The sequence below is a fragment of the Cucurbita moschata genome, unplaced genomic scaffold, assembly GCF_002738365.1.
Source record: "Cucurbita moschata cultivar Rifu unplaced genomic scaffold, Cmos_1.0 Cmo_Scf00004, whole genome shotgun sequence".
NCBI lineage: Eukaryota > Viridiplantae > Streptophyta > Magnoliopsida > Cucurbitales > Cucurbitaceae > Cucurbita > Cucurbita moschata.
This window is the reverse complement of record NW_019268520.1, coordinates 4,328,762-4,342,737: the sequence shown is the minus strand read 5'-3', so window position 1 is coordinate 4,342,737 and position 13,976 is coordinate 4,328,762. Positions and strand designations below refer to the sequence as shown.

The 13,976-nt window shown below is 33.7% G+C and overlaps 2 protein-coding genes across 3 annotated transcripts; both read right to left on the bottom strand.

The window, feature by feature from the left end:
• Positions 1-335: 335 nt before the first annotated feature.
• Positions 336-5,349, bottom strand: LOC111441653 (hydroxymethylglutaryl-CoA lyase, mitochondrial-like). Of its 2 annotated transcripts, none has more exons than XM_023078722.1 (9): positions 5,152-5,349; positions 4,183-4,240; positions 3,652-3,831; positions 3,423-3,503; positions 3,169-3,332; positions 2,881-3,017; positions 2,268-2,383; positions 1,034-1,304; positions 336-725 (listed from the first exon to the last, which is right to left on the bottom strand). In XM_023078722.1, exons 1-8 carry the CDS (start codon positions 5,322-5,324, stop codon positions 1,035-1,037), a joined length of 1,179 nt encoding a protein of 392 aa, XP_022934490.1. In that variant the 5' UTR covers positions 5,325-5,349; the 3' UTR covers positions 336-725; position 1,034. The 2 variants fall into 2 exon arrangements, with proteins under 2 accessions (XP_022934490.1, XP_022934491.1); XM_023078723.1 differs by having other exon boundaries at positions 5,112-5,187.
• A 3,280-nt stretch (positions 5,350-8,629) lies between these two features.
• LOC111442449 (probable calcium-binding protein CML36) lies at positions 8,630-9,401 on the bottom strand. Its single transcript, XM_023079890.1, has one exon. The coding sequence runs from the start codon at positions 9,358-9,360 to the stop codon at positions 8,803-8,805; it is 558 nt and encodes a 185-aa protein (XP_022935658.1). The 5' UTR covers positions 9,361-9,401; the 3' UTR covers positions 8,630-8,802.
• Between the last annotated feature and the right edge of the window lie 4,575 nt (positions 9,402-13,976).

Below are 13,976 nucleotides of genomic sequence, written 5' to 3'. Positions count from 1 at the left end.
AATTTTTTTTTTTTTTTTTTTTTGAGAAAAACTATAAAATAAAATCTCATAGAACTTCACAAAGCCCGTAAAATAAAAATTTCTTCAAAACTCGATAAGCCTTCTTGATTGAACATGTGCTGTCCCATATTGGTTGGGGAGAACAAAATACCCTTTATAAGGGTTAAAAACCTTCCTGCGTTTTAAAGTCTCGAGGGAAAGCCCAAAAGAAAAAGCTCAAATAGAACAATATCTGCTAGCGGTGAATCTAAACCGTTACAGAACATAACAACTAAACTAATTTGATCTACAAAAATGGCCAACAAATCCTCATAGCTACTATTTTGGTAATGCACATGCATTAAATCCAAATGTATTAAATCATTCCAATACTTTTCTTTTTCTTCTTGCTATAATTTATATATTTTGATTGAACAGGTAGCTTTAAATATTGGAGAATTGAAGAAGAGGAGATAAAAAAAAAAAAATAGAGAAATGTTAAGCTGTAGATTGAAACATGAGAAAGTTTAATGAAAGAGGGTGGTGATCGGTGTAGATGAATGGTTTTCATCAATACACTAACGAGACCGTGCTCCATTATTTCTTCATATGCCCATCTGCCATCGAGACCGTGCATCTCTTCGACGCTTCATTCTGTGCATTCACGATGCTACTAAGTATTGAAAGCAAGAGTTTTCTTCACAGACATTGCCCTTGATAAGATGAACAGGAAATGTTCATTTCACCTGAACAGAATGATAAGTTGTGTCAATATGATTGGATTGGCTAACATGCTCATTATTCAGAGGGTTTGAGAGACCCCTTTGAGGTTTGGCCTCGACTCGTATTCCGCTCAAGTGTTTGGTCTTATTTTACTCGACTCGAGGCCTTTTTCTGTAGGTTGCTCGGTTATTCACTCATAAATGCTTTCGTTTCGGGTTATATGAGAGCAACATACATGATAAAATACTTTTGCACCTAAAACTTACAAGAAAGCTACTAGGGGTCTTGAGGAACAATATCAGAGAAGACGCAAGAATATAGTGTAAAGTACCTCATAATTTGGATGCAGTAGCTGTGCATTTATTGGGCTTGGAGGCAACTTTCTGCAATGCAATTGCTACTTTTGAAGCGGAAGGACGCCCCAGGTGCTTGGAGATGAAATCTCCAGCCAACATGAGCTTTTCAAGGTCTACGTTGGTCTTCACTCCAATTCCATTCAGCATATACACAACATCTTCAGTTGCAACGTTTCCAGAAGCACCTTTAGCATATGGGCAGCCCCCTAGACCAGAAACCGAACAATCCACCGTGCCAATCCCCATCTGTTAATAAGATAAGCTGTTTTTCTTCATCTTCTTCATCTTTTGTATCGTTTTCAACATCATTATATCCATTGCATGTAACAGATTCGTTTTCATTACAACAGTTGATCATATAGAGTGAAAAAAATCATAAGCTTGGTTTTCAAAAACCAAAATCAAATGAAATCTTAGCACGGTAGCCCTCAACTTAGAATAATGCTTCTTTAAGAAAATCTAGTTCTTCTAAGTTTGAAAATTCTAGGACAACGCGGTCTTCATTTTGTCTTTTTGGGCTCTCTAAGTTGACAAACTAGATATATATGTATGAGCGCGTGTATATATATATATGTTGTAATTAAGTACTTCATACATATTTTTCTCTTAATCAAATTCAACATAGTCTTAGAAGCCAAGAGAGGAAGTAAGTGAAAGGAGAAAATTTTTAGTTGTTAGTACCTACTCCTCTTCATTATTTGACACATCAGTTACTAGTATATTATTGGTTAAATTGAAAATCTTGTCCCGGAACTTTTCAACAAAAGATCTATGAAACATAAAATTGAATTTCGTGAATAATAGGACAGTGGGCCACTGCAAGTTAGTTATGTGAGCAGGTTGCCTAGGAGTAAAGAGGGCATCAGAAAGAGTTTGGGTATAAGAGTGAGATCCCATGTCGGTTGGGGAGGAGAACGAAACATTCATTATAAGGGTGTGAAAATCTCTTCTTAGTAGACGCGTTTTAAAAATCTTAAGGAGAAGCCCAAAAGGGAAAGCCCAAAAAGAACAATATCTGCTAGCGATGGGCTTGGACTATTACAACAAGTATTCTCGCTATGTGCAAGGTAGAGCAGGAGAGATAAGGTCTCTAATTTCCCTAAATTATACTTTGATACTCGCGAATAAATACCAACTCATTGGCATATATTTTTTTGAAACTAGTAGGTTCCAACCAATTAAAACCAAGATCGAAAAAACAGAGTTTACCTGGAGTGAGAGTAGGATATTGGACAGAGCTTGCCCATACGTGTCATGGAAATGAACAGCAAGATTTTCAATTGGAACAACATCAACTACAGATTCAAGCATTGGAATCACGGTTCCTGCAGAGGTGAGAAAACTAAAGTTAACAAGAACATGAATGTTGCCAATGACTCCTGGAAGAGTTAGAAAAATTACTGTCAAAAAAGGATTCTTAAAACAAATATTTAAAAAAATCATCGTTAAAAAATTGTTTAGGAAAAATTGAGTTCACCATGGGAACTCTTCTAATTAAGAAACTATGGAGATACAAGGTCCTCTTATATAAGAAGAAAAACCATTAATAAATAAAGAAGACACCGGTATAAATATGAAATATACACATAATACAGAACTAATATTACAAAAGATATACAAAGGAAATCCTATAATGGAGTACTTACAACATGCTAGCAATGAATGATATAAGTTAACCAATTTAGAATGAGAGGCATAGACCATACAGATACCTAATTTAACGTGCGATATAATCTTTCTTCGGTTTGTCCAAATGCCTTCCGAAGATAGATTCTGTTCATATCCACTGTGATTTTAAACTAAAGCTATTCCAAGAGGTTACCTGGAGTACCAACACCAATTGTATCGCCAAGGGAAATTTCAGAGCATCCCATGCCGTAAAGCTCCTTAGCGACGTAGGCTACATTTGATGGGGGCACCATTCCTTCAATGGGACAGCCCACAACACATGATACATATCTAACATGTTTATAGGAGACATTTTCAAGATATAAAAAGTAAATCATATCAAACCAGGGGAGTATCAAATCATATCTAACATGTTTATATGAAATCAAACCAGATATCAGATATGATATAATAACTCAGTTTTCTGGTTCAGAGTACCTACCCGCGAACTGGAAGTGAGTGCTTTCTTGCAGCAACAGCAACTTCACGGTAACGACGGAGACTTTCTTCTATGCTGCAATTGATATTTGACTTTGAGAAGGATTCGGATGCTGAAGCAAAGATAGCTACTTCCTTTGCTCCAGCTGCAACAGCCGCTTCAAAACCCTATACAAAGCAGTCAAAAAATCTCATCAATAATCACAAAATGCATTCCAGATTAGTTCTACCTTTATATTTCTGTACTGAAGTTCATACCTTAATATTTGGGGTCAACACAGGAAATCGAGCACCTTCAACATTTCGAATTCCCTCCATAACATCGTTTGCATCTGCTAACTGAGGAAAATATGAGGAAACGAGGTTAATTAGTATATCTACAAGAAACTCAAACATGAAGGCAGAGTGCATGAAAAGTTGAAGTAATTGTTTTAGGAACACAAAAATATACCAACCAACATGTTCATTGACTATCAAGCCAAGTTACCTGAGGTACCCATTTAGGAGAAACAAAACTCGTGGCTTCAACAACACGCAACCCAGAAGAGACTAGCATCTTTATTAATTCAACCTTAACAGCAGTTGGTACAATGTGCTTTTCATTTTGTAGTCCATCTCTTGGACCAACTTCAACAATCTTCACAAACTGCGGAATATGGCGTAAATACTGCAAAGGCAGAAAAAATTCGTTCATCAGACAAATTCAATATATTTATTATTCTCCTTTTTTTCATAAGAGACAGAAACCGCTGAATATTTTAAATAACCATTATAATTGAAAATAACATTGCAAATAGTTAAGATTAAGAACACAGTACCCAAAATAAAACTTGTTTCAAATCATATGAGACAGATCTTGACTGGAAAGAGAACTCAATGGCAGTACAAAGGAAAAAAGTCATTTCAAAATTTGAAACACCTTTGTTGATTTTTTTTCGTAGACAGATCGATAGTTATCGGAGCTACAGTTTTTCAATTATAGTATATTTCACTAGGAACTGCCATTTTAGAACTTCACCTGGGACAATCTCCTCTTATTTTCTCTTGAAAGAACTACATCTCCTCCATCTTGTTGACTGTGGAGACATAAATGCAGTGTTATATTCAAACTTAAGCATGAGACTTAAAGAAAATCTTCAATAAATACTACAAAGTACAAACTTAATTTGTGTAAACAGCATTAGAAAAATATTGCCCATAAAGAGGAATTACATCTAATCAAATCCCAAAGATCCTCCCCAAACCTCTCCACCCCACAAAAAACTCGAGCTCCTCTCAAGCCAAATGCCCCGCAGCCGAAGAACCCTTCCTTTTTCATGGAAAGGAGAGTTCAAGAGCACCTCAAACATCGAACAACACCCACTGTTACGAGCTTGCAACCCCAGAAGTCTTGCAAAAACTGATCCCACAGAGAGGTAATAAAATCACAATCCCAAAACAAGTGGTCTAAATCCTCTTCGTGTTACTAGAACTTCAAAGCCCCATTATACAAATAAATACACCAACCCGTGATCATACAAGAGAGCATACTCCCCACCAGAGCTGACAAGAATCTGCCCTAATCTGTATTAATTGCAAAGGCCTAATTGCTAAGCAAAGATTGAAACTAATCAAATTATTCTCTCCAATCATGTACCCTCCGAACAATATGTTGTTTCTTCCAAACTAGACCCACATAATAGTTTGGATTGCATTTACCCAAAGCTTATTAGCTCCACTCTTGAACGGATTCCCCCAAATTCGTCGAAGTAGATTTCCCATCGTAAAATCGTAAAAGAAAAACGCCCAAATTTCACGATCCATATTCCACGACTCACCCCATAAGGATTTAAAGAATTCTATCGCACATTTTCAGCGAAAAGATATTGCAACGATAAGCGATTTAATAAAAAAAACGAAAGCATCAAAAGGTATGATTAATTCTCCCTATAATCAGATCATACATACTGGATTACGAACTTGTGAAGAACAATCATTTCATCCATACCAGCAATTATCAACTTCTCCTTGTATGCCAAGCCCGTTAGTGGAGCTGACGCCTACATGCGAAGCCGAAGATGAACTAAGAAACCGGCTGGAAATTCTCATGGTTGGATTATATCCATGGCGCCAAGACAAACCCCGTCGAGTCAATTTAGCAGAAACCTTTGCAGCTTGCATCGTCCTAAAGCAATAAACAAGAATGAAGATCAAGATCAAAGGTGGATAAATCCATCTCTTTGTATACTTAGTCGTTTCTTTCACGTGCAACGCACGTGATTTTTCTTCTTAATGTTTAAATTTAATTATTGAATGGCTAATTATGATTGAGTAGGTAAAATTGACGCCCGGAAAGGTTTCCACACCCTTATGTTTCGTTCTCCTCCCCAACCAATGTGGGATTCTCACAATTCACCCCTTTCAGGGCTTAGCGTCATCGCTTGCACTCATTCCTTTCTCCAATCAATGCGGAACCCCACCAAATCCACCCTCTTTCGCGGCCTAGCGTCCTTACTAGCACACAGTCCAGTGTCCGGCTCTAATACCATTTGTAACAGCTTAAACCTATTACTGGTAGATATTGTCCTCTTTGGGCTTTCCCATCTTTCAAAGTTATACAGCGGAATCGGTACTCATCCAGATTCTCTGTCTTGTTTAGGCTTTCCCTTATGGGCTTCCCCATTAACTATCGCTAGGAAAAGGTTTTCACCCATTATAAAAAAGGTGGTTCATTCTTCTCCCCAACCAATGTGAAATTCTCACAATCCACCCCCTTCGAGATCAGCGTTATTGCCAACACTCGTTCCTTTCTCCAATCAATGTGAGACCCCACCAAATCCACCCCCTTCAGGGCCCATCATCCTTACTGACACATAGTCTGGTATTTAGCTTTAATACCATTTGTAATAGCTCAAAGTCCACTACTAGCATATATTATCCTCTTTGGACTTTCGGATCTTTCAGAGTACGAAACTGGTGCTCATCTAAATTTGTCTTTTTTTAGGCTTTTCCTTGTGGGGTTCCCCATTACGGGTCTCCTAGAAAAGGTTTCCACACCCTTTATAAAGGGTGTTTCGTTCTCCTCCTTAACCAACTTTGGATCGTGTCCCCAACCAATGTGGGATTCTTACACTTTACCGCTGTATTTTTTTTCACGAACTACGTGGAAGGACAATATCAAAATAAAACGAAAAAAACGACAAAGCTTATCACCTAAATTTTTTTTTAAAAAAAATGATAACATAGGGAACCTCTTTCGTCCCATCTTAATCATAAACATAAATGTTTTGTCTTTGTCGATCTATGAGCCAAGGAAGTTTCCAAGAAGCTCAACCAAAGCTCCCTCACAATTTTACAACAATAAATTCTATATATATATATAAGAGCGTGATAACTTTGGATACATCACCTTTTTCTATTTATTTTTTAAAATTATAATTTCAACTTTAATATTTCATTCATTTTTCAATTTTTATAATCCTAACGGTCTTTTTTTAATATAAAGTTCAAATTGGTCGAATCAAATTGAACCGATCAATTCTTATCAGTAATGCACAACTTTTCTTTAACGAAATGTTCAATATTTTCAATCAAGTGTTTGTAGGAATGACGGAGATTGTGCATATCTGACAATACGAGAAACTGCGACAACATAACAGAAGTGAAGAAAAGGAAATCGGTCAAAACCACAATCTGAAATTGACCTCAGTCAAGAAGAAGACAAATGGGGGAGACTAGATTTTGTCCAACACGACCACAAATCAACGAAAATAGTGTTAGAGACAAATATTCTCGAACAAACAACAAACCAACATAGTTGAAGGTTTCAAGCATGATGAACCTCAAGCAACCTATAATACACGAACAGTCGAAATTCCTTGAGAAAATTGTTCTGGGCATGAGTTGTATCTCGTGTTTGTCAACCAACTCGACAAAAACCAAATCAATTTGCAATTTTTTTTCTTTATAGATTCAATTTATTTTATACATATTTGAGCGTTACAACATCAACATAACTCAGGTTCAAATTCTCATTAACTAACTCATCCTCATCGTATTAATATATATAATTCAATCAATTTTACGACCATTTATATATTTTAAATGAAAATAAAGTAAATTATATACTTTTAAAATTGACTTCGAGTAACAATTGAGGTAAGTCTAAGACGTACACGGAACCTTCTAAAGCAATAAATTAACGAGTTTGACTGAAATTTACAAAAAGGATTATAAAACATAGAGAGAGACACAGTTTTAGGTTTGGTTGTTTTTAGTTGAAAAACAGAGAATTTATTTTAGAATCCTAAGTTTGGTCGAAAGCATGTTGTTTTCGCCCACCCATTTTCCCTTAATTTCCTCGAAACTTCCTTCCACCTCCCTTTCCAATTTTCATCCAAAACTATTATTATTACTCCCACTTTTTCCACTATTTTTCTTTACATAATTTATATCGCAATAATTTTGATTATTCATTTACAATAATTTTTGTGACGTAATTATTTAATTTTTGAATTCACCGATAATAGTGAGAACACATTCTGACTCGAAAGAAAATTTCTCGTTTAGATAGAGAATGGAGAACATTTTTTCTCCATTACATAATCGAGACTCGTGATAAGATTATAATCCTATCCTCCATCCCTCTCTAACTTTCCGTCATGTTCTAATTTTAAATTTGAAGAAATTGATTTATTATTTTTTTTAATGAAATTTATATTAAAAAATAAAAACCGTACTTTTTACGTGGTTTCTCAATCTTTAGAGATAAATTATAAAATTTCTTATTAATTTTAAGTTGTAATTGGGTAGTTTTTTTTTTAAAAAAAAAAACTTTTTACCTCGGGGATTCCACTTTTGAAACGATTATTGTTTAGTTGGTTGAAAATAATTGTACGTCAAAATAAATATGAAAACTATAAACTATTTACCGGTTACTGTACCCTTTAGACTTATTGTGGCACCTAACTCTAGGACTCAACCATAAAGGCTCGTAAAGTCAACACAACAAAATTTTCGAGGTCTCGTAGTCATATTACTTTTAACATTTTGGTCTTAAATTTAACGTGACATTATTTAATTAAAATAATATATATATATATATATATATATATATATATATATATATATATATATATATATATTTTTTTTTCGGCTACTCTTGCGGCCACCGCTGTATATTCATTTTTTCTATAAAAAAAAAACTTTTAAACTAAAAAAAATTAAAATATCTTTTAATTTTAATTAAAAAGATAAAAATATCATTAATTTTATTAATACTCTTTAATTTTTAAAAAATAAAAAATAATAATGGTTTTTTTTTTTTTTAAATTAAGCTTATTATTAAAAAATTTGTGAGGTAAGATAGAAAAACATATTTTCTTTTGTTACCATTTATAAATAGAAGATTTATTGAAAAACGTGGATGAAAATATATTTTAATTAAAAAAGAAAATAAAAAATTGGAGAAGGGATGGTTTGACCAATTATGTCGGATCCGACGACTTAGTGTCGTTTTATATACTTTGGAACAACCGAGACAAATACAAGAAACGAACAAACTCCCCCTCCCTCATACACATCTTCTTTTTTTTTTTCTTTTTTTTTTAATAATTAATTGAAAAAATATATATGAAAAAGGGGCGGGGTTGGTTGATGTTCAACATCTCTGGCACTCCATCATAACCGCGAAGTCCTCGAAGCACACGAACCCATCTCCGTTTTTGTCCACTCCGGCTATCATACGCCGGCAATCCTCCAACGTGCACTGCTCATCTCCCATGGCGGAGAACACACTGAAAAGCTCCTCCGCCGTGATTCTCCCGTCGTGGTCGGCGTCGAAGATTTCAAACGTATCTCGCAGTTCGGAGTGGCAAGGCGGGCCGACTTTGTCTACTTGGCTCATCATCATCTTGAGCTCCTCTTCGCTCGGCGGTTCGGCGCCGATGAGGCCTAGTAGAGCTTCCAGTTCCTTGCGGTAGTCGGTGTGGGTGTCGGAGAAGTCGGACCATTCGCCGGAGAGGTGGGGGTGCGGGTGAGGCGGTAAGACGCTGGTCGGGGAGGAGGATGAGGCGGAGCCGAAGGAAGGGGGCTCGGATTTGGAGAGGCTGGTGCGGTGCTTTTTGGATGGGAAAAGACGGCCGGGGGAGAAGGATTTGGCGGTGAGTTTTGGGAGCTTCATAGTGAAGAAGGAGAAGGGGCTTTGATTTGCGGCCATTGGAGGGGTGAAGGTGGGGGTTAAATGGTGGGAGGAACTCTGCCATTGTACGGCCCCTAGCAACTTCCCCGAAACTTCCTTTCATCACTTTTTTCCTTTTTTTTTTTTTTTGAATATATATATATATGGTTCGGTTTGGTTTTTTTTTCTTCCGGTTTTACTAATATTAAAATCAAACCGAATTTCCTCAACGGCAAAACTGGTTTGGTTTGGTTTGGTTTGGTTTGATTTGGTTGTGTACCGTTGATAATTAATTAATATATATTCAAAGCGTACTTTAATAAAAGTTATATATTGTTTAAGCCGTTGTTGTCTTCTTTTTGCTGGCATGTTATATAACACAACTTTTTTTCTGAGCTTTTTAAAATCTTCTCTTAAAATCGTGACTCGAGGCGTTGAGATATAATATATTATTTATGGAATATATCTTAATATTCTCTCAATGTTCGTAGGTATTAGTTGCTCGCTTCTATCCTATTTAAAGCTTATGAATATTAACGAGAGGACACCTTCTATTCCAATTCTATTTCTATTTCTCATTCTTAACATGAGGTTTGTATACACATTGCCCAACTATAGGCAACGTGAGCCAAAGTTGGCTTGATTCACTCAATGTAAAGAGTGAGTGCTGCACAATTACCAAATCTACTGCCTAGAAACTGCAATTGTGACGGTTGGTATTATAAATTTGATATTCATAAATGGTCAGTATTATTGAGCGGTTTCTGTATTTTTTACTCATGGAAAATTGTCGCATTTATTTTTATTTTTTAATCTTTAAATTTATCTTAATGAGTTTGGGCGGGAGTCTATTCAAATGAGATGAATAATAGCGGTCGATTATACATTTTATTAGGTTAAATCGTATAATTTTTAAAAGTTCAGAAATTGAGCCGAGTTACATTAATTTTGTCTCGATGCCGTTCTTCCCAAAAGGGTGAACTAGCAACCGGGAATCCTTAGAAAACCGGAACTCCCATGTTCGATATGTGAAACCGAAATGCACGTCCCAAATTATTTTACTTTTATCGGAGGAAGAAGCAAATAAAGCAAAAGCCTCCACTTTGTGTCGGCGCGAAAGGGAGATTATGGTAAGTAGGGTTACGATCCATGTTCGAAAAACAAAAATCATTACAATAAAGTTTTTTTTTTTTCTTTTTTCTTTTTTACTGAAAAAGGCGTTAATCTTTTGTACTAATTAAATTAAAGAAATAGATCTCGATCATGGAAGATTCTTTACAAGTATATGTACACGTGGCAATCCATGATTGGCCTTCGGTTTGATTCTTAATTCTCTTGTCCCTTTGAAACTATTTTATTTGGATTCGAGAGATATTGTTTTTCCTTTATTTGATTATTATTCGAGTTCAATAATTCTCGAGGCCCAAAACTCAAAAGAACGGAAATTCTTGAACATTATTACTTAACTAAATTTGTTAATTTTAAGATGAAAACTAGATTTTACGAACACGCACCTTCTCTTCTAACCTCACTCTTCCACATTTTCTCTCTCGAGAAACTTCATTTTCTATTTTCAAATATTAAAAAAAAAAAAAAATAAGATGGGAGACAATTTTTACTCAAATTTTAAAATTTAAATAAATTTTGTAAATATAATTATAATTAATGTATATTAAGGAAATTATTTAATTTACTTTGTATTAATCAAATATAATTTTGAATTTTATTAAAGTTAGTGAAGGATTAGGTAAAAATAAATAATTTTTTTTTATTGGATTAATTAATATTATTATCTATTATGTTAAAAAGATTATAATTGAAGCATGTGGAAATTCGATGATGGGTTGGACACGCGAAGGACGCGGAATGTGTAATGGGGAGTGATCATACACACAATCACATCCAATCATTGTCTGAATTTTTTAAATATATAAAATATTAAATTATTCAATATAAAATCTTTGCTTCATTACTGTTTTCAGTACATTGAATTTAGATGTTTTTTTTTTTTAATTTACACCAAATATAAAATTCCTTTTCATTAACATAATAATAATAATAAATAGTTAAATTTTATATTTTAATTATATTATATATATTCCCTACCAATATTCCTCGAGTAGACAAGACCAAAATACCTAGAATAAAATCGTCCTAAAAGATTGTGTTTTTTTAGAAAGCATAATTTAGTCATTGATACATTGTAAAGCATTTTGGGTTGAATTGGGTCGGACTAAGTTTTTTTTTAAATCAAACCGATTCGAGCTGATCTAATCACATGGTCATCGCAACCACATGGCAACCATCCCAGGTTATTCCCCTCGCAGCTCCTTGCCCCATCGTAGCTAACTGACCATCACACATGCCTATGCTCGTCACTCACTGCTATAACATAACAGTACGACCCAACTAAGGTTGAGTTGTGTTGTGAAACAATTTCAAGTTATTGGGTTTACTAACCCAACCAATCCAAAATTTTGGGTTGGTCCATAATTTTTCTCGACCCAAACCAACTCATGTATGCTCAAGATATGCACATATACATTCTAAATAGAAAATCACTATTTTTTTTAAAAAAGTATTGGAATATATTTTATATAGTCGTAATCAATTACGATTTTATATTTGATATATTTTATCTTATCTTCAATATTTGGTTAGTATAATATTTTCTCTTATTTTTACGATTTAGTTTGTAGTTTGTATTCTATTTAAACGTTGTAAAGAAAATTGGACTTTAGATCCCACCGTTTCTCAGACGTTCGATCCCACTAATGTTTCTCATTCTTAACATGATATCAAAGTATCATTCTTAACATGATATCAGACTATCATTCTTAACATGGTATCAGAGCGGAGAAGAGGAAGAACAGACCAAACGTGATATCAGACCATCATTCTTAACATGGTATCAGAGCAGGAGAAGAGGAAGAACAGACCAAACATGATATCATACCATCATTCTTAACATGGTATCAGAGCAGGAGTAGAGGAAAAACAGACCAAAAGAAAAGTGACACAGATAGGAATAGAGGACAATGATAAATTGGGATCAACCTTCACAAGATATATCATTCTTTTGATCCCACCTATGTTTCTCAAGAATGTTCGATTCCACTAATATTTTTCATTCTTAACATGTTATCCGAGCATCATTGTTAACAAAAAAAAAAAAAAAAAGTTATATTAAATTTATTAAAAAATTAGTTTTTTTTTTAAGCCAGTAAAAAGTCAATATCTTATATATATATTACAATTAATGTTATGGAATAAATGAATTGATTAAGTTGGGTTGAAAATATGAGATTTGAATAAATAAAAAACGAAACGTCATTATCTATTATTATTATTATTATTGGAAATAAAAGGAATTTGTGTTTTAAATAAAAATAAAAATAAAAATAAGAGAAAAGGATAAGTGTGAAGTATTTATGGAAGAGTCAAGAGCCACAAGTGGTGTGAAGGTTAGGGTTGAAAGTTCCACAATTTGGGGCGTAAATGAATCCCCCAATAGGACCGACTTCCCACACCACGCCCCAATTTTGCTACTCACTTCACACTAATTATTTTGTAGGGTATGTCGCGGCTGAGTAATTATTTGTATCATTAGATCACATTGACGATAAGTTGACTTATATTTTTCTCGTTAATTTATCCATAAAAAACATAATTGACGATAATTGTAATCATATTAAAGTTAACCATGATCTGTCTATACGGCGGTAGGCTACACAAGGAATAGACCACCGAGTAAGAGATGGTCATATTACCGTATTAGTAGTATTTTGTTATTCAAATCTCTATTTTTCTCTTTTTAAGTCTTGTTTTTTCGTTTCTATAATATTTCATTATAGTTTTAATCGTATAATTAATGTTGAAAATTTTAAAAATAGCATTAACACCTTTTACCTTTATAAAAAAAAATTTAAAAATCATTACCGTCAATATAAGAACAAACCCGTCTATCCACATCTCATAGATTATCCATTTTAATGTTAGTTTAAAAATTTAAAAGTATTTTTAAAACATATTACTTACCAACAAAATATTTTTAAATTTCTTTATAAAATTAAAAATAATTTGAAGTTTTTAGGACATTAATAAAATTTTTGAAAATTTAAAAAGTATTTTTGAAATGGGTATTTTTTAAATAAATTATTAATAATAATTTTTCATTTTAAAACTAACTATAAATAATGTATTTTAATTTTTTTAAAAATAGATATAATTTTATTAATTAAAATTAAAATTTATATAATTAAGTTATTGAACCTAAACTAGTAAGTGCATCCAACCACCCTTATTTGGAAGTCATTAAATGCAAGTGATAATATTTTCTTAAAATGTTAAAATTCTTATTAAAAAACAATAGTTATTAAAGGACAACACACATGTAGCTATTTGAGCTATTTCCACGATTTATTTATTGCGTATTTAATGTGATTATATATATATATACACGCGTGCACGGTAATAACCGAACAATTAGAGTAAAACTGAGCTTTCAAGAGATTTATCGAGAGAAATTCAAAACAATTCAAGAAGACGGACAGTAATCTGACACTGTTTTACTATATTAAAACGGGTAGAAACTGGACAACTGAAGCAAACACACCAGCTTTACTACATTAAAACTGGTAAGAAGGGAACACCGG

Excerpts from the sequence above, each read along its gene's own strand:
- LOC111441653 (XM_023078722.1), bottom strand. The coding sequence starts at position 5,324 with ATGCAAGCTGCAAAGGTTTCTGCTAAATTGACTCGACGGGGTTTGTCT. Across the intron at positions 3,832-4,182 it reads ATAAGAGGAGATTGTCCCAG|TATTTACGCCATATTCCGCA; the intron begins GTGAAGTTCTAA and ends CTGCCTTTGCAG. Across the intron at positions 2,384-2,880 it reads AATTGGTGTTGGTACTCCAG|GAACCGTGATTCCAATGCTT; the intron begins GTAACCTCTTGG and ends TCACCTCTGCAG.
- LOC111442449 (XM_023079890.1), bottom strand. The coding sequence starts at position 9,360 with ATGGCCGCAAATCAAAGCCCCTTCTCCTTCTTCACTATGAAGCTCCCA.